The sequence below is a fragment of the Sander vitreus genome, chromosome 7 (assembly GCF_031162955.1).
Source record: "Sander vitreus isolate 19-12246 chromosome 7, sanVit1, whole genome shotgun sequence".
Lineage (NCBI taxonomy): Eukaryota > Metazoa > Chordata > Actinopteri > Perciformes > Percidae > Sander > Sander vitreus.
In genome coordinates, this window is record NC_135861.1 from 12194791 (window position 1) to 12222726 (window position 27936).

The window sequence follows — 27936 nt, forward strand, 5'->3', positions numbered from 1 at the left end:
AAAATTAAACACATTGCTGTGGTTAACTTAAGCTGTCAACTACAGCAGCTGGAGGGCTGGTCTGTAACACTTGCCTGCATGTGTGCTGCTGACGGGGAGGCCAAGATGGTGGTAAGGTCAGGGTTAAAAACTGAAGTCAGTTGATTAAAGAAGTTCATTTGTACTTCTTTTTGTCGAAGTTCTGGGTTCACAGCACTGGGCAACTCCTTCTGATCTTCCACTATTAAATGAACAAAGAAGGACACATTTTTTTATCAGTCACATACCAAAGCTGTGGGATTTTTTTCTGTGGGATTATTCTGTCAATGTTTCAGCCCCAGTATGTATAAATACCAACAATATCACTGAACATTCTCTACACCAGTCAATATAGGAAACTAATGAACTAAGAAAATAAATACCAATGTATAAGTTCCCAGTCCAAAATGCCTCAGTGGGGCCAATTTCCCAGTTTTTAATGACTGTTTGTTCTTTTTTTTAAATAAATGAAAATGTTTTCTACTAGTAGTGCTTAATCCGCAAAGTATTGTTTAACTCGGCTCCCTCCCTTAAGGCACACTTACCATCTGAAAGGGTCTTGACGGTTTGAGGCAACTTGGCAGATTTCATCATAGCAGTGAAAGTAATGATTTCTGTGCGATCTAGTCTGCTGCAGCCAATGCAAAGACCTTTTATTAGAAGAATCAGGTGTTTCTGAAGAAAAATAAACAGTATTCATTATTACATTTAACTTGTGTGTTTATACAGTAAATCATGTCCTTTTCAACAGAAAACTGACATCACCAGAAAATGCAAGTTAATATATATTTTAAATAATCAAAAACAAAGTGGCTGACAGAAAAAGCGTTGCTACATTTTATCTGTGGCTGGTCCTTTCTCCTTAAAACTGACCAAAAATGTTCAGTTGAATGCAGTCCTACATTACATTCCCCCATGCAGTTTGTTTCTCTCACCTGTGATACCGCACATGCCTCATCTGGGTTCTCCAAGCGCAGCAGTGAGAATTCAATCAATACTTTGCACGCTGCAGCAACCGACAGCAGCTGATTTCTCGGTACTAGAGAGACAGATCAAAAATAAATTGCTGGTTGGAAGAAACACAACCTGTAACATTTAAATGTTTTGGATTAATAGCAGTAGCATTTTGAAAATGAAAGATACATACTTTGCCCACATACTGTGGTGATGTAGTGTGCAGAGAGTGCCACGAATGATGAGTAGAAAGGCTCATACTGTTTGTCATGGTGAAGGATGTCTGATTCACTGCAAATGAATGGAATTGCTCATTAAACACGGTCAAATATGAATTTAGTGGGTGAAGGCAAATAATAGAACAGTTAACAGTCTGGTAAGTTCAAAAAATGACATAACTTTACTGTAATGCAGCCTTTGAAACCAGGAAAAGACAACACTTATGCCATATTACGATATCCAAAATCTAAGACAATATCTAGTCTCATATCACGATATCGATATAATATCGATATATTGCCCAGCTCTACATCACCTCCTCAATATTATTATAAAGTACTACACATGGTTTTCACCAACAAATTCAAGCAGTCAAATATGTATGAACTCCTCTTTTTAATTGTACCTGCTCTTAAAAAATAATCTTCCTGAATGTAGCAAAACGCAGCAGACGACAAAAACTAAATAAAAGCAGTGACAGGAAAATCAACAAGCAACATTATTAGGCTATAATCGATTATGGTCTGTCACTGCATCAATGCAGAATCGTCCAGGGGCCCGTTTCAGGAAGGAGGTTTAACAAACTCTGAGTCTAACCCTGAACTCTGAGTTGATTTACCCTGAGATGGGAAACTCTGAGTTTTCGGTTCCAGAACAGCTGATTTGAGTTGGTTCAATCAACTCAGAGTAGGTTGACTAAGAGTTAAGCGTGTGCACCACCACTATTAAAAAGGCAGCATGAATGGAGCCATGATACTACGATTCACCATGGCAACAACCACAAACAAATCGGTCGGCATACTTTACCCCTCTGGAACTACTCAGCGCACATACAGCGAGTTTGAATATATATTTTCTTTAAAAAAAAGCAACACGGCTGCTGCTACAAAATAGCGAGAATTGGTGTGGGAGAAAATTGCTGCTCGAGTCAATGCATAAGCTCTAATATAGTGTATTCATTTCATATTTAATCACAGGTAACCTATAATACTACTTGTGAAAACTGGAATGGTAGTAGGCTACACCTATAATTTCATTTAGGTGCAATCCTGCGGGCGAAAAAGTAAACTACTACTAATCCCATTCTTAGGTTGCAGCACCATGTCATTAACAGAATTAAAATGTATAATCATTTATTTCTTTTTAATGGCTCTCACACTTTCCTGACGGCTCTGCATACGGTGGCTTTACTAATATGCTCCGCATCACCAATGTTGTAAAGAAAACTGCCATTTGCAAAAAACATAATGCACCACAAAGAATGTGCTTGAATGTAAGAGCATGTCCACGATGGGTGACGTTAGTGTTATGAGGACGGATAAGGTTATGTAGGCTACATATCTGATTGACTGTGAAGAAAAATGATACCTCTCAAATAGGTAGTTATCTGGAAATGAAAATACATCTAGTCGGGCCTCAATATCATCTCCTGACATACGTTTAAATCACTGCGAAGTAATACAGCTTGTTCATCAACGGGATCATCCACAAAAGGACATGCCATGTTCGAAAAAACTTTTACAATCTGCCTAACATAGTTAATAAACCAACACGTTTTTTTATTCATGCAGATGACAGAACAGCACTACAATGCGCCTGATACAGACTGAATGAATGAATGAATGAGGAAATGAAAGAGCGCTGTGTCAGAGGGAGGAGGCTGATAGAAACTCAAGGTTTATTGAAGAAAACCTGCTCCCGACCAGGTTAGGTTCACAGGCTCAGTTACCATAGTAACTGACTCTGAGGTTAAGTTACCTCTCTTTCTGAAACGGAAAACCCAGAGTTTCCCCTCATCTCAGGGTTAACAAATTCAGAGTTTTACTAAACCTGCTTTCTGAAACGGGCCCCATGTCCGCATCGCTATGCATGGATGCAATGATTAATTTCAACACCCCTAATAAATATACTTGCAAATGTCATAATTAACACTGCACAAATAATACGTGAAATGATGGGGCATTATGTTTGGTTTAGATGTTTGTGCCTGTTGCCTTTTTTTTTGTGGTTGCTAACTGAACTAACTGAAAAATACTACTGAATAGGCAGTAGGCACAACCTGTATGCATTTCACAAACCATAGTAGATTGTCATTAATGAATGTTGATAAATGTATTTTCACATAAATAACAAGAAAACACAACTGACCCTGGCTGTATAGTGACATGACATCGTGCATCTCCCTCAGGCAAAAGCAATGCCTTTGAGCACACTCACTGTTTATGCAGTCTTTTCTAAAATGTCAGATCAGAAATGACCGATGTGCTCTTTGGCTACTTGCTGTTTGCCACCAGGGAAAAACAGTTTAATTATGCAGTTAAGCTTAGCATATTTGGTGTCTTAAAAACACATGGAAACACACAGCTCTGATTTAATGTTTCTGCTGATAGACCTCACCTCAGCAGTGACCTACACCATCTTTCTTGCCACACTACGAAAATATGCTAATCTAAAGTATGCACAATAACCAATACAACCAAACACACAATTTGCTTATTCTCTAAGCTGCACATTACCAGGGTGATTCCATCTTATTTTGTATATATTAGCGAAAAGTGTTTCTGCTGTTGCTTTAAAATTGGGAATATGGTAAATAATAATTCTTAATAATAAGAAAGACCTGCACTTTTGCTTTTCAGTTTTCATCATCATACAGTCTACAGTTCTCCTAATCGCACACATCAGTGAAATGTGTTGCTGAACAGCACCCATGATGCGGTCAACCCCAAAACCAACAATTCTGTTAAATGTCAAACTACTCTTGCAGCACTCATTCGGCACAATCCAACTCTCATGCTCACGAAGTTGAAAACACTCGCATGAGCAGAAAATGCTTTAGATTTGATACTGTAGCTAATGAGTGAGCATCAGAATAGTCATACAGACGTGTATACAAGCCCCATTAGACGTTTCATTTGAAAACAAAACTGACAGTATTACTGCTTACATATTTTTTAGGGGGGGTCGTTTCTTCGGAAAATGAAACCAATAAACATCGCTCAGCTGATCAGCTGATGTCACCACTGAAAAAGTGTCAAGTGACAAACTGACTAAGGTGTAACGTCAGGTACTGCAACTCCATTGTGATAGTGTGGATTGGTGGTTTGTAAGCCGAAATGTTCATATACTAGCTAGCTAAACGTTACGTAGTTTTATAATGCCTGGTCATAACACTCGTCTCTAAAGACAAGTTCCCCCTGCGTTACAGGCATTGCACCAGCTTCCTTGTAGCACAACCGTGGCGGATTGTTCTCAATCTTCATTTAATTACAAAGCGACCCATCACCACCTCATCAAAAATGAGTGGAGAGTGCAAGAAGGTCCCCGCCTACTTCCAGTCCAACCACAGACACACAGCAGATAACGTCAAACTGAGTTAACTTTAATGTATACATTGTCTGTTGATATGACCAGAGTAGACTGGATCACATTTAGCCAACTCTTGCTAGTTAGCGGACGTAGTTAACGTTAAATATGACTATGGCTTTGCCATTTTAACGTGACGATACATAGTCCGTCTGAAAGGCCCTCGGGTAACGTTAGCTTGCTGGCTAATGTTTGTGTTAGCTAGCTAGCTAGCTAATGATGATGCATATTTTCTAAACGTTACACTGCGACGCCGATTGACGATTGCACAGCAATGTCACATTAAAGATAAACGTCAATCAGTAACAAGTAGAGCCTGGTTTTAAAAAGTTAATGAATTACCAGCCAGTGTAAGCTAAATAGCATTTTGAGTATGTTAGCTAACGTCAGTAGCAGTAACGTTACAAGTTAAGCTCAAGAAGCTTGTTAGCCGCTAACATTAGTTAAACGGCTAACGTTTCCCATCGAACTCAACGTTAATCAAACATGCTAAGTTAGCAACTTAGCTAGCCAGCTCACTCATGGGTGGACACGGCTAGTATTTGAGCAAATAGAGACACGCAATGTATTGACATGTAACCGGTTACCTGTTGATTATAGACCCAATGAGCTGAGGTAGCTCCTTCGTTTCAAAAGCGGTGTACGAAGCTGATAAAAGCGGCCGTACTGCCGCTGTCCATTCGTGTTCCCCATCTCCTCCACTCGACGCCATCTTGAAATCCCATAGAAAACTAACTAGCTACTGGAAGAAGAAACTGTGACAGCAAATCACAGGGGGCGCTCACAATCTGACTACAGTCAGGCCAACATAATTTCATCACAAAATCTACTCCGAATGCCTCCAAGAAAACAGTTTTTCATCCCAGGGTTAATGAGGGCTAATAATACAGGTATTTCCTGCTGCTGCCAGACAATCAGCACTGCTCCAGTAGACCACAGGGACAAAACACACACGCACACACGCGCGCACACACACACACACACACACACACACACACACACACACACACACACACACACACACACACACACACACACACACACACACACTTGGACTAATAAACCGTGCAATAATAATGTGACTGTGCAATACTGCAATAGCCTACTGTAAATACATTTTACTATTGATTCTCTTTCATATTTATTCATTGTTTGTACTTTTCCTCCTATCCCTTACTTTTGTGTGTTTCCCCGTTGTGGGAATAATAGCCTAATGGATCTTTAATCTTGAATTTAAATGAATTTAAGTCTGGGAATCTTGAAAAATAAAAATCCTGTAAATCATTATAATAAGAAACTTTCTCAAAATATGGACATAGTTTCTCAAAATAATGAGAAGATTTCTCCAAATGATCACTAAGTATCTCAAAATAATGAGAACATTGCTTAAGGCTTAGATCTCAAAACAATAAGTCATTATTTTGAATATTCAAAAATATTCATTTGAAATATCTCATACATTTTAGAAAATTTCTTTCATATAGTAACGAACCCAATCTGATCTGTACATAAAAATAAAACAAGGCCTTTATTACCATTACATTTTTTTCCATACAAACAATACAAATACCCCATACAGTTCACTTGTTTGTAATATTTACTCTTTTAGATTGCGTTGTTCCCATTAGTGTTTTTTCATTTATTATTTAATTGTTTGATTATTGAAAAATATATTTACAACCATGGATATTTTAACATTCTTGTAAATTAATATTGTGTGTGTGTTTAGCAGAAAACTGAGGTATTAATACTGGTCCAATACAATGTAAGCTAAGAATGATTCACAGTACTTTTAGTGCAGCTTTAGTGTCAGAAAGGTAACTTTTGCATAAAAGCAGCAACCAAGTAACAAAGTTTGCTCTCTTTAATTTTTTTGGTTTCTTACAGCGTAAACAAATGGCATTTAGATTAGGAAGAAAGTGTAAAATGTAACTAGAGGCTCAGAATTTAAATTTTTGAGTATATTATAGAGGCTCAGAATTTTATTTCTAAACTCTGAGGGGAGTTAGTTTAGCTGAAGGGACACCATTTTTGTATTTTTCAATCTTGCGGTCTGTTTTGTTTCTTTTACTGTGAAATCTCAAAATCATTTTTATACACAAATACTTTTTTGTAGACATCATCTTTTAACCTTTCGTACACAAGTGTTTCTGCAATTCATTCTAACATTAATAATGTGCACCATAAGTCAAATTAAAATTTTAAAGCCGAATTTGTGTCTGTATAAAAGAGATTGGTCAAAAAGGTATTTGATTTATAACATGTAATTATCACTACGTTATTTTACGTTATTTAAATTTGTGTGGCCAGATGAAAGTTAAACATTTTTAAAGTTCTTATATTATGCTCATTTTCAGGTTCATAATTGGATTTAGAGGTTATATCAGAATAGGTTTACATGGTTTAATTTTCAAAAAAACACCATATTTTTGTTGAACTATTGCTTGTGATCACTTCAATACATGTATTGAAGCTGTATGCCTTTCTACCCTGTAGGGGGCAGCACCTCTCAGTCACAAGACTAGAAGGAAGCAAGTCAACTTCCGACTTCCTCCTTCTCTTGAAGAGCAAGCTAAAGCTACTGCTGCAATGGCAAAGCTAATTTGGTTGTGTCTGAAATGTATCATGTTATACAGCACTGTCGAGGCTGTGTTTGAGGATCAAGTAGGGAAATTTGACTGGTAAGAGGAATCTAGAGAACGATCAAATATGTGTGCTATTTAGAGCCTTATTTTAGTTTGGAAACGCTAATGCTAACACCTGTCACAGCCACTAGCTGCGACCCGGTGTGTTTGGAGTGGACTTTGTGTGAGAGAACAGGCCTAAAGGATATTACAAATAATAATAATTCAAGCACTAGCTTACTGCAGATGCCGTTGGCTTGTTCACTATTTTGGATTTGCCTTCAGGAAATCAAATTTCTAGTTCAATGAGATTTAGTAAATGTGATTGGAATTGATTTCTAGGCATTGGGGAAGCATTTGAACCAACCTGACAATAACCATTGTAACCTTACAACAATATTTTCTTGTTTTAAATTTGAGCTGTTTCTCATAACACTAGGGTTTGATCCTTGCAGGGGTACAAGCATTGGTTCAGCTATAGTTATAAACTAGGCTGTTGACATTCTGACAGCTGGTGTTCTGTCTTGTGATTCACAGGAGGCAGCAATATGTTGGCAAGGTTCGCTTTTCCCACTTCGACTCACATGTGCAGTCATCCAAAAAGGTGCTTGTGGCAACAGAGAACAATGTGTTTGCTTCACTCAATACCAGGACTGGAGAACTCTGTGAGTATTTTTTTTTTTGTAATAGAAAGTTCTAAAGGGCCATGTACAGAAGATGATCCGCCTCTCAGTTGACATGCTTTGTGCTGTTATATTAGTATTTATTCAATGTCTGTTACAGTCTGGCGGCATGTGGATAAGACTGGGCCAGAGGGAAACATTGACGCTCTTCTGCAACATGGACAAGGTGATTTTGTTATTGCAGTTAAGCTTAAAGAGCTTTTAGTTCCTCTCTTGAAAGCAGATAACTCATAAAACTGTTCTTTTTACCTAGATGCGGTGCTGGTGGTTGGTAATGGCCGCCTACTGCGCTCCTGGGAGATAAATATTGGTGGTTTGAACTGGGAGATTGTGCTGGACTCTGGCAGGTGATCACTTCCTTGATTTGTGGTTGTTAAGTATAAAATGCTCTTTATTTTAATCAGACGTTAACTGCCTTTGTTATACATTTCAGTTTCCAGTCGGCATGTTTAGTTGGACAGCAAGACACAGTGAAACACGTGGCTGTTTTGAAGAAAACGATCATCTCTCTCCATTACCTTTCTAATGGTCATCAGAAATGGATAGAGAACCTACCAGAAAGGCAAGTGGACGGGTTTTTGTATGTCAACAACATTGAAAATCGATTTTTGTTTATAAACTTTAAGTATAAGTAAGCCTGTCTTTGTTAATGAAACATCTCCCCTGAAATTAAAGATCAAGAAAGCATTAACCGGACGCAGAAAATAGAAACTGTCGTATTTAAGCAGCAGAAATGTCCGATACATAAAGGCACAAATTATTTGTGTTTACCAACAAGGTTGGCATTATAAAAATTATATAACTCTCTGCCTTTTTATCTCAACAGTGAAACCGTGGATTACCAGGCTGTGTATTCTGGCGGTAATGGTGAAGTGTATGCACTGGGGGTTGTCCCCCATTCCCACATTGCAATTGTTGCTTACAGTTTGGAGGATGGAGAGATAATCAAGCAGGTAATCCAGATGTATAGTGGCAGTATATAAATGCAATAACTTTTTGAATTTTTGAAGTGAAATTGTAGTGTTGCAACATATTAACTGAATTCCACATTTCTTACTTCTTCGCTCATGTTGTTCTCAGATCTCAGTCGAAGCTCCATGGCTGTCCAACATACAGGCCAGCTGTTCAGTGATCGACCAGGGGGTGTTGACGTGCGTGGACTCTGCAACAGTATCCCTGTACATGCTTGACTTGCACCTGCAGTCCCAGATGACACAGATCTTCCTGCAGGTACTCTACCCACCAGAATAAAATCAAAACCTTTTTATTTTATAAAATGTCTTATGCTCTGGTGTTGGTAGGTTTCCATTTTCCTCTCCTTACCTACCTAATTTTCTCTGTGTGAATGCATTTTTCCCATTGTTTTTACAGTATGCTTCCATGTATCTTCTTTTAGTCGCTGGGACTCGAAGTCACGCCTGGTTTCCAGCCAGTACTGGTGTCCACTCAGCCCAACCCAGCTCGCCCGCCACTGTCGGAGTTTCTCCTTCAGCTTGGGCCTGAACACCACCTGCTTCTCCAGCTCAACAATGGTCACATAGTTACACTGAGGGATTTCAAGCCTGTACGTAACTGTACCTAAATTTTATTCTAATATTGCAATTATTGTACAGTAAGTCACTCTGGATAAAAGCTTTAGTTACATGCCTACAATGTAAATGTGACTTGACTTTCTTGCGTAAATATCCAACAGTTTGTGGGTTTCTTCTTCTATCTTTATTATTTAAGAAGGTGTAAATCTCAGTGTCTCATACGAAGATATTACAATTGTTGTTGTTGATGACTTATTTCTCTTGATTCATAGGCCATGCTGGTTTCATTTGCTACCACTGGAGAGAAGACTGTTGCTGCTGTCATGTCGCCCAAGAATAAAACTGTGAGTTAATGTGAAATCATTATATTAATGACATGCATTCAAACTTATTTAATTACCTTAATTGTGTGGTTTGCCATCATGCTCTCTTTGAAAACTACAGTGTATAGCAGCAGATTTAGTACAGTCTTCGTTGTCTCGTTGTGTGCTTGATGTGTGATGCACACGAGGATTTTAATAAACTGATAAAACGTTATCCTCAAGATGAGAAGCATTAGGTATGCTTCATATGCTTATCTGTTTTCTTCCCTATAGGCTTGCAGTATTAACCTCTTTAGTGGAGAAACTGGACGCAGACTTCTAGACACAACACTGATTTTCAATTTGGATCCTAATGGTGGGAAACCAGAGAAGGTGAGTCTAAATTTCTTCCAAGTGATTCTCCAGCACGTTTGATATCTGGCCTTTGATGTGAAGGACTTGACCAAGGCTTCACATTTATTTTATAATTACTCTATAATATAACACAATTTTTATTCTTTTATTCTTCCAGCTATATGTACAAGCATTCCTCAAGAAAGACGACTCTGTTGGCTACAGGGTCATGGTGCAGACTGAAGACCACACACTCACTTTCATACAGCAGCCAGGTATGGATGGCACAGGATACGGGAAGCTTTGGTAGTGTTGGATTGTCAGTCTGCGCTGATTAATGTTATCTGAGGTATTTGCATGCACTCCTGTCTGCCATGGTGTGATTTTCGATTCTACCACCGAGGGGCACCAACGTCCAAACATTTTAAATTCCTGGTCATCGTAATAAAATAAGCAGACCTTTGTTCGGGAATTTTATTTGACCAGATCCCAAAAAAAACACACCCCTTGACCTTTTGCTTTTCATTATGCATGAAAATGGAAGCCTGAAGACGGGTGTCTTCAATGAATCACATGGGATTTATAGCCAACGGGTGAAATGGCTTGAAACTTTTGATTTATGTAAAGCGTGTCCCTCATTGTGTTTACTGTTGAGAGCCAGTACTTTTTTCCAAGTGCAAAAAGACTGGTGAGCCACGATTTGCCTCATGATAACATTTGGGTATATTCCACTTCTAAATCATCATAAAAATGCTGCCAACATCCGACCACTGTGTGGAGCACAAACAGGCTGTCAGTTTTCATAATGTACACACATACACACACACACACACACGCTTGTCTTTTCCCCAAGCACAAGGGAGGGGGGAGAAATATTTCATGTTGTAATTCACGGAAAGCATTAACACAAATTGCATACTGTCACAGGGTGTGTAAAGTGGAATGAATGATTACAGGACATAAATGAGTCTTGTTTTCCAGGGCGTGTAATGTGGACGAGAGAGGAGGCCCTGTCAGATGTGGTGACAATGGAAATGGTGGATCTGCCTCTCACAGGAACACAGGCAGAGCTGGAGGGGGAGTTTGGCAAAAAGGCTGGTAAATGTCAAACCAGAATCCCTTAATGTTTTTCTCCTAATTTTCTAACTTTAAGTACTAATCTAATCTGTGGCTTAATATTTAGTATTTTTTTAGTATTTTCAGTTTTCACTCCGTCCTGGTAGTTCTTTAATTTTCGTGCATGTCGTAGAAACTTAAGGCAGCTGTGCAATTCCTAATCTTAGAATATTTTGTCAAGCTTGGTTTATCCTTTTTTAGAGTTTCCTCTAAAAACTAATGACCTAATGTTTAAGTCCACTGAATTGTTGCTCTACATTTTCTTCTTACTTCAACTGCTCAGCACCTGTTTTAAATCATCAAAGATGTAGTTTTGTTATTTTGTAGATTGCAACAGGCTTGGTGGCCTGGTAAAAAACAGTTTTTCTTGGGTGTGTTCACTTGGTTGCTATCTGCTTCACTTTCTTTTGTCTTTGTTCTGTTTTTATTGCTTCGCTTGGATTCAGCCATACAAGGTAACCCCCTTCTCTGCTTTTTTCCTCATATAACCTTGATTCATTTAAGGTTAGGATCTCCTGTTGTCGACTAAAACTCCCTAGTCATATCCACTGAGCCTTTCATTCTATTACTTGATTTCACTTTTGGTCATATAAGCTGCTAAACAAGTATTCCTTTTATATTATTCTAGTTTTTACACATACAGTGATGTACATACCCAATTATTGTTGAAGGTACACCTGTGCTTTGCCTGCAATACCACAGGGTCCAAGTTGTGATTCTCAATCCAGTGAAAGTCATTAAGCAGCATCTGTGTGCTCTCTCTGTAATTTGTCTAGACGGCCTGATGTCCATGGTGCTTAAGAGGCTCTCCTCTCAGCTTATTTTGCTGCAAGCTTGGATTGCTCACCTCTGGAAGCTTTTCTACGATGCACGGAAGCCTCGCAGTCAAGTCAAAAATGATGTGACCATTGAGAACCTCTCCAGAGACGAGTTCAACCTGCAGAAGATGATGGTTATGGTTACTGCATCTGGGAAGGTACGAGACCAAAGCTTACCCTCTCGTGGAGTTACTCTTAGCTAGTGTTTCAAGAGGGATGAGCTGTGCTGCACATTTGTGGTTTGCACCAGTTTCTGTTTATTTTGTCTATGGTCAGGCAGGCCTAAAGTGAAATGAAACACTAATAATTAGACTTCATCAGGCAGCTATGAAACTTTTTTTTCCTTTGCTTGTTTTTGTTAAGCTCTTTGGGATTGACAGCAAGACCGGCAGCATTTTATGGAGGCACTACCTGAACAACATCCCATTTAATCCAGCTTTTAAACTAATGGTGCAACGGACCACTGCACACTTCCCTCATCCGCCACAGTGCACACTGCTCATCAAAGACAAGGTATCTCATAACAAGAGCTGTGTGGTTAAAGAGATTCAGGGTGGGAGTCAATGTTATTATTTTGTGGGCCATGCAAACATAAATAAAGCAAATGACTTTATTGTGAAATCAGCAGATCAATTGCTTATTTTTGTACCTCGCATAGAGTTAGTGTAGAGTTACTTCAAGAGAGAAAACTTAAAATTTCGACTGAGCATGCCTTATACAGTACAGTACGCATCGCAACAGCTAAATACTTTTTTTTTTTTTTTCTTCTGCAGTTACCAGTACTTGAAAGGAAACATTGGTGTAACTGCACAAGTGGTGTGTATTTATTTTTTGTCATTTTGTATATGTTTTTGTTCAAATTATTTTTCTTCTTCTTTAGGACACAGGCCTGGCCACACTCCATGTGTTTAATCCCATTTTTGGGAAAAAGAGTCACATCAGCCCACCTGCCCTGCCTCAGCCAATACTTCAGTCACTCATGCTGCCTCTCATGGACCAGGATTATGCAAAGGTCTTACTTCTTGTTGATGACCAGTACAAGGTCAGTGGCAAACTGTAAACCTCACCCACCAGATCAGCATTCTGCATTGACTACTAGAGATACAGACACACATCTTGTGTATCCACGTGCATCAGGCCAACACTCAATTTGTAAAATATGTATCCATCTATTATTTTTCCACAGGTGTCTGCTTTTCCCTCTACAAAGAATGTACTACAGCAGCTCCAGGAGATGGCCTCATCCATATTCTTTTATCTTATTGACTCCAGCCAGGGAAGACTCTCTGGCTACAGGCTACGAACTGCAAGTGAACCTTCTTTTGCCAAATTATTTCAACGTTCTTTGCACATTAGGGCTCCAGGGTTTTTGACAAGTTTTAGCCGAGCCACCACCAGTCTTCAGCTTTTGGTTCTCATATTTCTATTGTTTATAATTGCAGTGACAATTTCACTATGTTTCATGAATGAAAATATGATCATGAATGCTCAAATATTCTTGCATAACAAATGCTTAATAGATCAAGAATGTATTTGACTGAGAGTCTCAGTTTTAGGGCTATCAAAGGAGCACTATACAAGCAAATGGACATAATCATTGTAAAAATATTCTGAGAATGAACATTACAGCCAGAGGTCTGTTTTATTGTTCCCTCTCTCACAGTGAGCTACCATGAAATAATACTTAAATCACAGTTGACTAATAAACAAAATAATTAATCTGGATGTTTTGTGCGTTCAGGACTTGTCGACCGAGCTGATCTGGGAGGTTGTCGTCCCAACCGAGGTCCAGAGGATTGTCTCAGTCAAAGGCAAAAGGCCCAATGAGCATGTACACTCCCAGGGCAGAGTAATGGGAGACCGTAGTGTTCTATATAAGGTATGATAACTTCCCCTGAAAGCGTACTAACGCTGTGGTTTGGAAGGAGTGTTGAGAGAGTTTGAAAGTTATGTCATTGCTCTTATTGGTGCTGGATTTGGTCAATGTTGTCTAGACTTCTCTCTCTCTCTCCCCTTCCCACTTCAGTCAGAAACACAGTCACTCCTCGGCTTCTGTTGGAGGCTGAAAACTCGTCTTTCCAAAGAATACTTTACCACATGTCACTGTGCCAGTGAATTTCCTCTCCACCAACTGACTCTAAATATGAATAAACCCTGTTTTTTGTATTTCTTATAGGACTCTTACACTCCCTACTGTGTAGTTCCTGTGTGATCTATGAAAATGCATCATATTCTGTATGTAAGCCCTGTCAAGGATTCTGGAGACTATAATGTTTTTTACACCCCAGAATACAAATGTGTGTGACATAACAAACAACATACTGGTGTCTCTCCCACTCTTGAAAAAATAAGGTTTGCATTAGAGAAAAACCAAAATCATCCATTGGGGACCAAGAATATCCAGTTATCTGTCCATCTTCATTCATGCATAAAATGTGTATTTTAAAACTTTGATTAAGATGCTGAATTGTGTTTCATCTAATTTCTTGCAGTACCTGAACCCAAATCTCCTGGCCGTGGTGCTTGAGAGCACAGACTTGCATCAGGAGCGAAGCTTTGTCGGGATCCTCCTGATTGATGGCGTGACGGGTCGCATCATCCACGAGGCTGTTCAGAGAAAGGCCAGAGGACCGGTGCATGTTGTGCACTCTGAAAACTGGGTGGTGGTGAGTATTATTGACAGCTAAAGGCTATCATAAAAATATGTTTTTATATTGTTTTGTTTCTTTTTGCTTGGTTACCGTAAGAATACTGTTTGCTCACTGCAGCTGTAAAATAAAAAATTAAAAAAACGAATGAATCAGCACCCACACTGTAATCAAACACTGAATATGTTAATAGACAAATGTTGAAGGGGAACACAGGTGATCTGAATGTGTCCCACGCCTATGTTTGACCCCGCAGTACGAATACTGGAGCACCAAGTCTCGCAGGAACGAGTTCTCTGTAATTGAACTGTATGAAGGGATGGAGCTCTACAACAGCACCGTGTTCAGCTCGCTGGATCGGCCACACGCTCCTCAGGTGCTTCAGCAGTCTTACATTTTCCCCTCCTCCATTTCTACCATGGAGGCCACACTGACTGAGAAGGGCATCACCAGCCGCCATCTGCTCAGTAAGTTTTAGCGAGGTCCAGTCTTATGGGCTGCAGTGCATTACTGTTTGAGTTACCCACCTTCTTTTCAACATTGTTCAGCCTTTTTTTTTAATATGTGAATTTGGGTTTTCTTTGTCACAGTTGGCTTGCCATCTGGAGGGATTTTGTCTTTACCCAAGATGTTCCTTGACCCTCGGAGGCCAGAAATAGTAACGGAGCAAAGCCGGTGCGTCCTCTTGTCAGGCTTGGTTTAAAATATTTCATTGACTTTTTTTTTTTTCTTTTATTTTATTCCTGTCTCTTTGTCTAACTTGTTCACTTGATCTCCAGGGAAGAGAACCTGATACCGTACGCACCAGAGCTGCTGATCCGTACAGAGTGGTTCATCAACTACAATCAGACTGTATCAAGAGTGCGAGGAATTTACACTGCCCCCTCTGGACTGGAGTCGACCTGTCTGGTGAGTCTTTCTTTAACAATACTGAGAAACATATGTGATGATTACCAAGGTATGCATTTCTTGTTTTAGCAATTGTTGTTTTACCAGAATGTCGTGGAAAGTATTTATTCTTGAACTGCACCTATGTGTCACAATTTAACTTCCTAATTTTCCATTTGGAGTGTTTTGTCTTCTAAAATCTGCCAGTGGCAGTATAGCATGATATTTGCTCACCATTTAAAGTCACGGGATAAACAACCACTGGCATTATAACTTCAGCAAAATGAAGTCATTCCAGTGAAGAAAATATAATATTTGTGTATTTATTATTAGTTTTGAACACCCAGAGCAGAGATTTATATTGACACAATACTGAGTAGTAAATAGAAGTTTTACATAGCCATACAAATTAAAATCCATCCAAAACATACAGGTAAATCAAATATGACAATGTTACCTTTTTCCTTTGTAGGTGGTGGCATATGGTCTCGACATCTACCAGACACGCGTCTATCCCTCAAAGCAGTTTGACGTACTTAAAGACGACTATGACTACATGCTGATCAGTAGCGTTCTCCTCGCCCTTTTCTTTGCCACCATGATCAGCAAACGCCTGGCAGAAGTCAAACTGCTTAACCGGGCCTGGCGGTAAAGGATTGGTCAAAATCCAAACTCTTACAGCCTAGAGGCTGCACGAAGGACCTCAGACCGAGGAGATGAGACGGCTGAGGCCATGCCTGTAGAAGAACACAGGCCAAAGATCAATAAGGCCCATAAGGAACTGCAGGGGTGGGGGTGAAAGGAGGGATTAGAAGAGGTTTTATGTGTTGTTGTTTTTTTAACTTATTTTGCAAGCACAAGGAATTATTTCATAGTAAAATAACAGTTTTTTGTGCAATGTCATTTTGATTAAATGTTTAACACAGAACTAATTCCAAATGAATAATACAGATTTGGATTTAATAAATTGTGGAGTTTGGAAATTCCCAAGTTAGATACTTAAGCAATGTTAGTTTCTTCCAAAAATAGTTTGAGGCATTTATTCTTCATTAGATACTCTTAATACTCTAATGGAGAGTGATAATAAATGAGGTTTGCGAAAGGAGATACAGAAGACATGCAACAGACGTGAGCATGATTTGATACTTTTAGCCTGCTGAATCATGGTGATACCCAGATGAAGAACTGTATGAAGTGTGAGAAGATCATGCAGAAGGGACTATAAATGGTCATTTATGCTTTCCTAAACACTCTCCCACCAATAGCACTGTCACACTGTTGTCACCATCACACGCTTAACAAAGGAAAATGACCGATCAGTAGCCTCTATTTTCTGTACATCAATCATCCTGCAGCTCATACGCGTGAGCAGTTTTGATCCACTGTCGGCTACGGTTGATGCTCCATTAAAATTTCTTCTTGTCTCAGAACTCCAGTTTAAGTGTTTATTTTCTGTTTTCAGAGAGAGCAAAAATGTGTTTTTGGAACAAATGCTCGATTATGGTTAGACATTTAAATTAAGTAAACCTGGTATATTTAATGTTTATTAATGTAAGTAATCTAGGTGCAGAATTACTGTAAGGATGTGTTAACATGTAGTTACTGTATGTTGTAATACATTTCCAGAAATGTATTTGATATATAAACCAGTAAAATTGGCTAAAAGCCCTAACCCTTTTCAGTTGGCCAGTAACGTTATTGATACGTTAATTGTAGAAGTAAATGCTGATTCACTCATTTCATGTTGTCTCCATTAAGACATGTTTTATCTCATAGCAGTAGGACACATTTATAGTGGATCACATTTAGTACATTATATTATTAAAGTTTCTCTGACATTTTCTTCAGAGATTTAAGGGACAATAACACTGGAAAAATAAAGAGGAGATATGTTTTTGTTGTATTTTCAAAAGAAGGCTGTAGTTTCAAAAGGATTGAATGTCAAAAACATAAAATATTTCAAGTGTCCTGAGAATGTTGGCTATACAGACCAAACCCCCCAAAAAAAAATAGAAAAAAGCTTACCATTGGTACATATAGTTCTGGTGCAGAAAAGACATTGAGTCTATCATAGAATGAATAAGTTATTTTATTTTAGATTTTTTATAAATAGATTAAAAACAATTTTACAATGATTTACTTTTGACACAAACATTATGTTAACTTACAAACAGCCTTTGTTGACAGAATCTTCATGAGAACTTCCAATCTGTTGATGTAACAAAGGTTGTAAACCGAGGAGGGGGGGTCTATACCTTAACAGTATAAACGTAACATGATTTTCATGCCCACACACAAATAAAGAATCATTAAAGGCCCAAGCTGTACTTTTCTGAATATATATATATATATACTCAGACATTGTTTGAGCTAAATACACATACATAATGACAACAATTCATCATAATGATTAAAAGTTTATCAACTGCCCAATACTGAAAATTAAGGCTTTCTTTTACTCCTGTGTATATAAACCTTAAACCTGAAAAACATTTTTGTCAGGGAAAGCTGTGTAATGAAAATGAAGTGCACTCGCCTGCAAAAGGCACGGGAATAAGAAGTGTCTTATCAGGTGAAGTGTTCAGGTTCACTGTAGTTCAAAGCATGTTTTGGTTGTGTTGTGTTGTTCTTATATTGGCCACATTGTTCATTGTTACTCTTATTGGGAGAATGATTCAGCAAAACATTAAATCTATCAATACATCATACTTAAGATTTCAAGCAGCATTGTCATAAAACACATGGAATGAACAGTTTGGTACAAGCCCAGCTTGTACATACAGTAATTATTTGCTCTCTCGTAAGAAATATAGTATTAGTAATAGTATATGTCTGTCAGAATGAATGAGTGATAAGACATTATCTCTGTGAGAAAACTGCAGTATCTGAGTAAACCAAAATTGAAAATGGTTATATAAATATTTCTCCACTATTAGTGAAAATACTGGAATGTTATGATGCTAAAATACTGACCGGTAAAATGTTCAGTTAGAAAAGGAGACCTCACACCTCACAGTGTTGTGTGACATAAGTGGTCTTGAAATACATCAGTCATTGAAAATAACACCAATATGACATTATACATGTGAGTGTAGCATGTAAATGTTTTCACACACTCTGTTCAATAGTGTATCATATTGTTATTGATGTCAGTCACAGTTTTGTACTCATCAAGTTTCAGATGTTTCCCGTCCTGGCCGGTTCACTCAGGAGTCTTTCTCGTCTGTCTGAGTACGTCGGTAGGCCCGGCGGCAGGAGGATGTAGTGCGTGGCGCTGGCCTGTCTGCCATCCTTCAAAATTGGAACAATGCAGGGAGAAAACTGAGCTGCAGGTGGCGCCCTTTCACACTGCTGTCTCTGTAATGCCTTACTCACATATTTTGGGTTAGCAGCGAAACTCTGTGTGGCAGGCATCACACCATTGATATAAATTGGAAGGCTTTTGGGGCTCGGGGTACGTGGTGGGCAGGGTGGGACTAAGGGGATCCTTGGAGGAATTTTGGGAGGCTTGTCTTCCTGGCTGGCGCTCACAGTCCTTAAGAGAGCGGGACGTTTTTGTAGGATGGGGATACGAGGAGGGATTAGGGGCTTGTCAGTGGGGCAGGTTGTGCTGCTGATGTGGAGAGGCTGGGAAGCAGGGCCTGAGCAGGGAAACTGGAGTCTGGATGATTGGTGTTGGTCTGGCTGTTTGCTACACACAGTATCCCTGACAGCTGACACCACATGCTGGTGGTCTTCTCTCTGGAGAGCTAGTGCCCAAAACCCACTTCCTCTCCCTGATGGTCTGTCCTCTCTGCCTGGCCAAGAGAAAGCCATGGAGCCAGTCCCAGCACCACCAGCCTGCAACAAGCTCTCCTGGTAGGCGTAATTCACTTGGCCACAGTCTCTATTCATGCCCCTGCACATGGCCTTAGGGCAGCTTTTGGGCAAAAGGCGTTGTCTGTCGCTGGTAAAAAACTCCACCTCACTATCGGCTGCCTCATCAGACATGAGCTCCTCAGGGTCAGGCAGAGGCGGCAGGGGTTTGACTTCTCTCTGGTGGCCCCCAAACACTGTCCATCTCTGAGAAGAAGGGACTACCTGGTCTCCCTCATTGGGCCGCAGTATGCTGTCAGACGCTTGCCGGTAAGTATCAGAGTAGAAAGGAGACTGGGAGATGTTGCCTCGGAAGGGGGAAAACAATCAGGTATTAGACAACTGGCTTCATGAAATCCTAAATTGAACTGTACACCAAGAAGCCGCTGCTTCATTATACAAGGTTTTGCTATCACTGTTGTTTCCTTCAGTGCAGAAACAATTCTCAGAGGAAGAAACATGGAAAACAACTTCCAATGAGAACATTTTTTTAACTAGAGTGTAGTGATGGTGTAGGAGGGAGAAAATACCAAGGGGAGTGGGCTGCCTACTCGAAAAAAAAACTCCTGTTTTGCTGACAGTATCATACAGGAAACAGGAGAAAAACATGTTGAAAACAGCCGCTTAACCTATCACCCTCTTCGTCAAACATCAGCCACAACACCCTGATTAACACAGGAATCGCCATTATCTGCGGGGCAGGCCATAATCTTAACGGAGCTTCCCATAACCTTCTCTGTGGAAACATCCGACGTGCCCCAGACTGCAGGAACAGCTGGTGGCCAGGGAGCAATAGCTTCCCCTCCTCCTTCACCCCACTCTGTCCTCTGCTACACAGCTCAGTCCAGTGATGACAAACTCACGTTAACCCTGTCAACATGCTGTTTTATTAGTCAAACAGGGTTTGAACTCGTTTGTCAAACCAAGACAGATTTCAGAATGTAGAAATGAAAAAAAAAGTTATCAATGTTTTGTTTTGTTTATTTAAAAGTTTGCAGATACACGATAATCATGTCTGTGTGTTTGACATGTTCCTTTCTATCTCAAGGTTAATTCTAATGTAACTCACCCAGGTTATAGTAGCAACTCATTTTCAAAAAACATTCCTGCAATTACCATTTTATTACAGATGAATATTAATATTATAATAGTCATTAGACTGAGATTAACTGAGATTCTGTCAAATACACAAAGCATTTAAACCATCTCAAGTGTCACATGCATCCAAGTCAATTGAACCGGTGCTAGTTGTAAACAATTGTCGATCTGTAGTAATATCACTTTATAAGAACTTATATGTATAAAAAAGGAAACATGTAAAAGACTCACAATTAAATTCCTTGGCTATTCCTTGCTGTTGTTGAAGCTCTGTCAGGTTTTGTTCCATGTCAGTACTCAGGCCAAAGCGCTCTCTGTAAAGCAAGAGAGGTTGAGAAATGTAAATCATTCCTACACATAACCTATTATGAGTAAGTCATTAAATATGTGAAATAACAAGCATGACACATGCTTCAACAGAACATAGGTTCTGTTCTCCTTTATGTCTTTACATTATTGAACAGCATTGCAGGTTGCCCGATGTCTTCTCGGAGCCATATTCTTCACGTATTTGTGCTCTTTATTTACCAAATCTACCTATCTTTTACTATTGCTAAAACTGTCTACTCTACTCTGTATGTACAACATGAATTGCATGTCTGTCCATCCAAAGATTTTGCGCTTGCTGAGATTTTTCCCGTTAAATATTTTTTCAGTCTTTCCTTATCCAATGTCAAAGGGCTAAGGGTAGAAGGCGTTGTATGTTGTATAAATTATAAGGGTAAATTTGTGATTTGGGGCTATTTAAATAAAATTGACATTATCAAAGTATATGATGGATTCAGATCAGACAGATGGAAACAATCAGAGAATGAACACTGGAAATAATGTAAAGTGTTAAAATGATTAAAATCCATTGTTGGTAGAGTATTTAATATGAATATTGCCAGAATTAAACTCCTGATATTGTATTTTCAAAGTTAAAGTAGTGTTTGTATTGTCACACTATGTGATAATAACTGATCCTCATTTACATTTGGTTTCTTTCCATAAAAGAGTGGTGTTTGCGTACCTGTTCAGGTCATGTTGTCCCCAGGAGTTATTCTGACTCCCAGCCATGTTGTGGCAGAAATTGTGTTGATAAAAAGCACAAAGGTCTGTTTGGTATCTGAACACAAGTCAGCTCCATCAAACCCATCACAGCTTCACTCTAACCAGCAGAAAGCTGTTGGAGACAAACAGAAAACTAAGTGTCAGGAGCTATTTTTCCTTGAGTAACAACTTGTACATTCACATATTGTTGTAGCAGGTGTGTCAGAATCAGGCTTTAAACACAAAAAAACAAGACACAATTTTCTACATTTGGCTTTTGCCTTACATCACTCAGTTCATTTGTTCCAGTCACACCTTCATCAGTGTGAAATGGCCATAAACAGGGCATATAAACAGTGCACATCTGGAGCACAACCAGCTGCACATACTCATCCTACCAGGCGGGTCAAAGGTCAAGATAGCTACTCCAGAACAAATACTTAGAGGTTTAAAACAAACACATATATCACCTATATATCTATATCTTTCTATTCTAACACAGCACGGCTCATTACACACCTACATTCTACCTGTTACTCTGTCCGGACATTACTCACTCAAGCGCAGCTTTCAAGGAAACATTGAGTAACTGAGTATATAAAAAGCATTTTGTGAGACTAGAAGGCAAGAGATTTAGATTAGTAGGTACAGTAAATAACTTAGATTTCTGAAACTGCTCTACGCGGAAACATTTCTGCATCGTTTTTGGTGAGCCTCAAACAACAGTCACAACAAAAGCCCAGTAAATTACTTCAGTCTGCTCTGGCAGCTGCCATGTGTATCTCTTTGTGGTTCCAGCTTAAAGCCATTTGTCTGATGAGCAGGCTATTACACAACCTCTGGGTCAGATGTGGGAGGGTAGCAGCACTCCCCACCCTCCTTTCTCTCTGTGACCATGAAACCCTGCAGTATCCGCCCTTACAACAGGGGCTAATTGTGCAGCATTCCAGTGATGCTGCATGACAAACTCCACCACAACCGAGACACACGTATAATAATAATACATGTCTGTGTAAAGGTTTTCTAGAGACTAAAAAAGGGATCTTAGGTATTGTGCCATGAAATATGTCACTGTCTGTAGAGTAATGAAAAAAATGTTTTGTTGTGTATTCAGTTTAAAAAGCTACTGAGTCAAAGAATGACATGCTATCGTTTAATTAATATGCTACATGCATACATGTACATACAAACACCACGTTGCTTGATTCCAATGCTCGCCATTCTAACATTTAACTACATACATGATGGCTGCTTCCTGCCTCCTGATCTTACATGAATATCAACTGATATCCCTTTTGCGTGGAGATGAACACATGTATTCTGGGTCAGGTGATGGTCATCCTTAAGGTCCAGACACACAAAGCCGATAATCGGCCGTCGGACAGTCTGCCGAGGTCAGTGACTCAAGTCTGTTCGGTGTGTTCCGTGCCGTCGTCCGTTGGAGGGGCCGTCAGCCTTCATTTTGGCCGATTTGACATGTACAATCGGCGGGGCGGGCACTGCCGGCAGTCGGACTCAAATGACCCATCTGATTGGTAGAGTGCTAACCCGGAAACGGAGTGCAGAATGATTATTGACTTATATATAATGGACCAACCAAGGGCGTAAGCTTCGCTTCAGAGCTCGAACCTCCTATGGCGCCATTTTGATGCTACAAAGCGATCACCCGACGTTAGCATTCCATTGACGAGTCAGATAAAGTATGTTTCCCATATATCGCGATGTGGCTAATTAAAAAAAGAAATTCTAACAGCGCCATCTAATGGCCGATTCACTCTAAATTTGGCATGGATGCTCAAGCCCCTATGCGAAACAACTGTGTCATGTTTGGTGTCAATCGGAATAAATCTTGGTAAGATACGCAACTTCCTGTTTCGACAGCCCCCTACAGGAAGTTGGTCCTCTGTAACTTGCGCATTGTGTTAGCTATCAAAATTCTTTTGATACATTTTTGTCATGACGGTCCACCGTGTCTACCTGCACATTTTTGTGCAGATGGGACTCACGCTCTAGGAGGAGTTAAAAAAAAGTAGGTTTCGCTCAAAGCGAACTTGCTAATTAATTATAAAAAAATGAAAACAGCGCCATATAAAGGCCGATTCACGCCATATTTGGCACACTCCCTCATTGGCACATGAGGAACAACTGTCTTTAGTTTTGTGTCCATCGGAATAGCCGTTGGCAAGATACAACCGTTCCTGTTTCCACACCCACCTACAGGAAGTTGGTCCTCCATAACTTTAGCTATCAAAATTCTTTTGATACATTTTTGTCACGAGGGTCCTCGAGGGTCAACAAATACTACCTGCAAAGATTAAAGAAGATTGAAATCACGGCCTAGGACGAGTTCGAAAGAATGTAAAACACATGACAAATGCATAATTAAAAATGGTATTAAGGTTATCGGCAAATATGTCCGCAATGATTAGAGCAATATGTGTATTAAATCTGGTGAATATCGGAGCAACTATATCCAAGTTAAGGCCTTCAACCCATAAGGGGGCGCTATGGAGTCCGCGTACAGGTATGGGCAAAATCGCTGTACAACCTCGCAATGCTCCCAGGTGTTTATGTGGGCGCCAATTTTTGTGAGTTTTCATATATATTGAGGCCGTCAAAAATGTCATCCCTAGTCCGCAGTCATTTGACAACTGAAGGGGTTTAAAACTGAGTGAAGCCCCTGTGTCAGCGGGCCTCTACCCTGTGGCACAGTCCACAAGCAAAGTACTCATTCCCTTCCAGCTTCTAGCAGGGATGCTGCTTATTACCTTGCGCCCTTGACTCTTCAAATATGAATAGCAATGCAGTAGCTCTGAGTAACTTTAATTTGACAGTTGAATTACCCACATTACTGTTCAAACTTGAATGTGCCTCATCTAGCTTTTAAATAAATATTTATTGTGCAAATGCAACTGTTTTTATAATAGTCAAATGAACTACTTTACTTTGTGAAAAACTGACGAATGCTTCATGCTCATATAATAAAATGGTTCCCATGCCTGTAATCATCTACAGTAAACAGCTACATTTCAAAATAAAATGTAAACACTAACGGAAAATACACTATAAATTTGCATTCCCGTCCATAGAATTGAACCATGCAGAAATTCACCTGCAAACCACTAATTAGTAACACACCTCTCCTACTCGCCCGGATGGCAATGCAAGATCTCAATTTTACTATCACACTGCAATCTCATTCTTCAAAGTCTAGCTTTGTTTCATGTTACTCATAGGTCTACAGTCTATGTGGGAGGCAAACAATGCAGAGCATGCATAATGCAGCACAAAACCCACCACAAACACAACAGTGACCAATGCGTCTTATTTGAATATTTATGTCATCCTTAAAACAACCGACTGTGGCGTCATTTCCGCCAGTGATCCTCGGAGATGGAAGACGCTGAACAATTATGAATTCTACCGGCAAGTACTCAGTGTCCCTGAATGGAGCCACTCTCAGGCATGAATGGGGCTTTGTGTCACTTTGTTGCGCAGTAAAGCAAGCCTGAAAATACAAGTGAACTCTCCCATGAGGTTAGGACTGAAGATACGCCATGGAGACAAGCAGACATTGCCGAGGTATGTGTCTGTGCCACAAATTCCCTGCAGGAGGATTGTGTGTACTGGCACCGTTGAAAGAAGAAGCCAGAGGCGGAAAAACAGTTTGTTTATCTCATGCAGGAGCCTTGATGTGTTGTCCTTGGCTGTCCCCGCCTCATTTTTATTTCAGGCAATAAGCCATTCACTGGACCTTTACAGATGATTTAATTATGATGCTGGCATAAAGTAGGCCTATGTGCTTTACATCACCTGATTACAACTTGCTGTTAATTCTGCTGGCCAAGTAACGCTCACAGCTTAGTGGCTGGACAGAACTCTTACTAAATGCCTTAATTGTAAATGTTTCCACCACAACATTAGCAGGCTACAACACTAAATTAAATTTCTCAACACCAGTATTTGCAGCCTAGATGATGGTTTCTTTAACCAAATAATCTAAATAGACAAGTGTTGTCATTAAAGGTTAATATATCAATCAATCAATCAATCAAATGTTATTTAAAGTGTAAAATCACCATTAAACATGGTCTCAGTGCACTTTACAATTAAAGGAACACAGAAATAACAGGCAGCAACAAAACAATTGAACAGCATTAAAGCAGTAATAATAAACAATCTAAAATGTAAATATGTGACTTGGCCTTTCATAAAGTTTTATAATAACTATAGTATAGTTGAATGATGTGTCTACTACTCTACAAGTATTGGTTTCCAATGGCATGAGGGGGGGAGTGGGCAGGGGCAGTTTGTGGGAAGACACAATTTTCATCTGACGAGAAAATACATTGCAGATTGCTGTAGGTACATTTTATATTTTTATATTCTAGGTCCATGACCAAAATATTATTATAACTTAGTGCTGTGAAAAAGTGTGTGGGAATTCAATCTGTTCATCTATATTTTTATATACTGGAAAAATTACACCCACCTGGCCATTATATGCCACACACAATATAGGCCTACACTTTAGCAACTATATAACACCTTTTTTTTAATACTTTATATTTATAATTCTACTCTTATTCTTTTTTACTCTTACTATTTTTTACTGTTATTGTAATTATTATTATTTATTACACACTAGCTTTGTTAGCGCAATCATGACTATTTCACTGCACATAGTATTGTATGAGCATATGAAAAATAAAAAGTTTCCAATCTTGAATCTTTGAATCTAGGCTTAATTTGACTGTTGGACTGATGCTGGTGAATCATTAGGGTTTGGGATTGGCACATTTAATGCATGAACTGTAGTGTAGTCTACACAATAACGGTCAGTTTGTAAGAATATGAATCATTTCAACACTGTTTAAATTACTAAGAGCCATATTTGGTTTGAAGATGATTCAATAGGTGGTGGTGGTGGTAGAAAAGTATTTCCTCTAGCAAATTAATTTATAGCTTTCAAATGTGATGACCTGTATAAAGAAAAATTACATGTGGCCTCCGGGTCGGCTCAGTTGGTAGAGGAGGCGCACATTTACATAGAGGTTTATTCCTCGACGCAGAAGTCCAGGGTTCGAGTCCGACCTGTGACGATTTCCTGCATGTCTTCCCCCCGCCCCCCACTTTCTCACCTAGCTGTCCTGTCCGTTAAAGACAGAAAAGCCCCAAAAAATAATCTTGAAAAAAAGCCATAGCCGAAGCAACAATTTAAAACTATAATTCAATACTGTTAACAATGTTCAATATTTGCCTAAGTTTATAAGATTTTATTTACATTTTAGAGTTGTTTATTTAACTAGGGTAACACTAGGCTACTACATGTTTCAGTTCATTTGAAATCATATTTTGTAGTTTCATTAAATGGGTATATATATATATATATATATATATATATATATATATATATATATATATATATATATATATATATATGCTACATGTAGGCCTAGATATAACCTGATACAGATAAATAAGATATTCTGTAGATACATGTAGCCTAGATAGATAGATAGATAGATAGATAGATAGATAGATAGATAGACAGATAGATAGAATTATTTTTTATTTTAAATTGGACCAAACTCCACACACCTCCTCTATTTTGGCATTGACTTTAGCGTCCACTAGCGGCTGACCAGGGATGGGCCGAGCAGTCCCAGACTCACCCATCCCGCCTCGATGGGACTTCACTGGTCTACGCGGACATCAACTTACTCTACAGCGGGTAAAGAGAGCAGCCTGCCCCGCTGCTCACAGACAAATAACCCAAACAGACGAGCTAAATTAGTCAACACAGTTTAAGAAAAGCGACTTGAAAAGAAACAACAAACGTTACAGTATCCTAACGTTGGACCAAAGGCCGCGTCTCCCGATTCGTTTTACATTTCACGTTAAGATCCGCGCGAGGAATAGTCTACAATCAAGTGTAGCTTTGTAAGCAGGCCTATGATTCTAGCTAAATAGGCAGGCTCTCGTTTACATCAAACTCTGCTCCTGGTCGCTTAGTTTAAGTTGATTTAAAGCACAGTTCTTATCAAATAGCCTAACTAACATAATAAAAACAAGTCCTACCATGAAAACGCAGACAATTGGTGTCCATCACGTAAAGTCGAGTCGGCCGACCTGTTCCTGTCCAATGTCAGAAAAGCTCCCTGTCTCCCTGTCAAAACTAAACCATGTGCAACATCCCTCCTCTGACAACAACACCGGGAGGTGAAACTCGTTTTGTCAGCGTGACGTGGGTTTCCACATCTCCTTATAAAAGCATCCAGCGCCCAGAGCACGTTACTGTTAACTCCACCCAAATCCGCCTTAAAAGGAAAAAAATCCCCCTAGAAAATAAAAACCATTAGGAAAAACTAAACACCATTAGGAAAGTAGTCTAGTTTATGGTGTAACCTGCAGTGGTGAAAAAAAAAA

The 27936-nt window shown here is 39.3% G+C and overlaps 3 protein-coding genes across 13 annotated transcripts in view; 1 reads left to right on the forward strand and 2 right to left on the reverse strand.

Moving 5' to 3' along the window:
• Positions 1-5435, reverse strand: part of ubr4 (ubiquitin protein ligase E3 component n-recognin 4) — a 64524-nt gene extending 59089 nt beyond the window's left edge. For 9 of the 11 annotated variants that reach the window (XM_078254645.1, XM_078254637.1, XM_078254641.1 and 6 more), the window contains exons 1-5: positions 5145-5434; positions 1166-1263; positions 954-1057; positions 564-693; positions 75-220 (exon numbers count right to left, since the gene is read on the reverse strand). In XM_078254645.1, coding sequence (XP_078110771.1) covers positions 75-220; positions 564-693; positions 954-1057; positions 1166-1263; positions 5145-5269 — 603 coding nt within the window. In that variant the 5' untranslated portion in view covers positions 5270-5434. Of the gene's footprint in view, positions 1-74; positions 221-563; positions 694-953; positions 1058-1165; positions 1264-5144 lie in introns of all 11 variants that reach the window. The other 2 variants (XM_078254636.1, XM_078254646.1) reach the window with 2 other exon arrangements.
• A 1661-nt stretch (positions 5436-7096) lies between these two features.
• emc1 (ER membrane protein complex subunit 1) lies at positions 7097-16952 on the forward strand. Its single transcript, XM_078254647.1, has 22 exons — positions 7097-7238; positions 7719-7846; positions 7965-8030; positions 8118-8211; positions 8298-8426; positions 8691-8817; positions 8945-9094; positions 9261-9428; positions 9669-9740; positions 9993-10091; positions 10231-10327; positions 11034-11150; positions 11945-12144; positions 12350-12499; positions 12867-13028; positions 13173-13292; positions 13728-13865; positions 14479-14652; positions 14891-15101; positions 15225-15309; positions 15414-15543; positions 15995-16952. The coding sequence occupies exons 1-22, from the start codon at positions 7147-7149 to the stop codon at positions 16172-16174; spliced, it is 2889 nt and encodes a 962-aa protein (XP_078110773.1). The 5' UTR covers positions 7097-7146; the 3' UTR covers positions 16175-16952.
• A 641-nt stretch (positions 16953-17593) lies between these two features.
• errfi1b (ERBB receptor feedback inhibitor 1b) lies at positions 17594-27759 on the reverse strand. The gene is made up of 4 exons (XM_078254648.1): positions 27589-27759; positions 21488-21640; positions 20707-20789; positions 17594-19685 (listed from the first exon to the last, which is right to left on the reverse strand). Exons 2-4 carry the CDS (start codon positions 21532-21534, stop codon positions 18700-18702), a joined length of 1116 nt encoding a protein of 371 aa, XP_078110774.1. The 5' UTR covers positions 21535-21640; positions 27589-27759; the 3' UTR covers positions 17594-18699.
• Positions 27760-27936: the final 177 nt, after the last annotated feature.

Excerpts from the sequence above, each read along its gene's own strand:
- emc1 (XM_078254647.1), top strand. The coding sequence starts at position 7,147 with ATGGCAAAGCTAATTTGGTTGTGTCTGAAATGTATCATGTTATACAGC. Across the intron at positions 8,818-8,944 it reads ATGGAGAGATAATCAAGCAG|ATCTCAGTCGAAGCTCCATG; the intron begins GTAATCCAGATG and ends TGTTGTTCTCAG. Across the intron at positions 12,145-12,349 it reads TGGTTACTGCATCTGGGAAG|CTCTTTGGGATTGACAGCAA; the intron begins GTACGAGACCAA and ends GTTTTTGTTAAG.
- errfi1b (XM_078254648.1), bottom strand. The coding sequence starts at position 21,534 with ATGGCTGGGAGTCAGAATAACTCCTGGGGACAACATGACCTGAACAG. Across the intron at positions 20,790-21,487 it reads GGACAACATGACCTGAACAG|AGAGCGCTTTGGCCTGAGTA; the intron begins GTACGCAAACAC and ends CTTGCTTTACAG. Across the intron at positions 19,686-20,706 it reads AATAGCCAAGGAATTTAATT|GCAACATCTCCCAGTCTCCT; the intron begins GTGAGTCTTTTA and ends CCCCCTTCCGAG.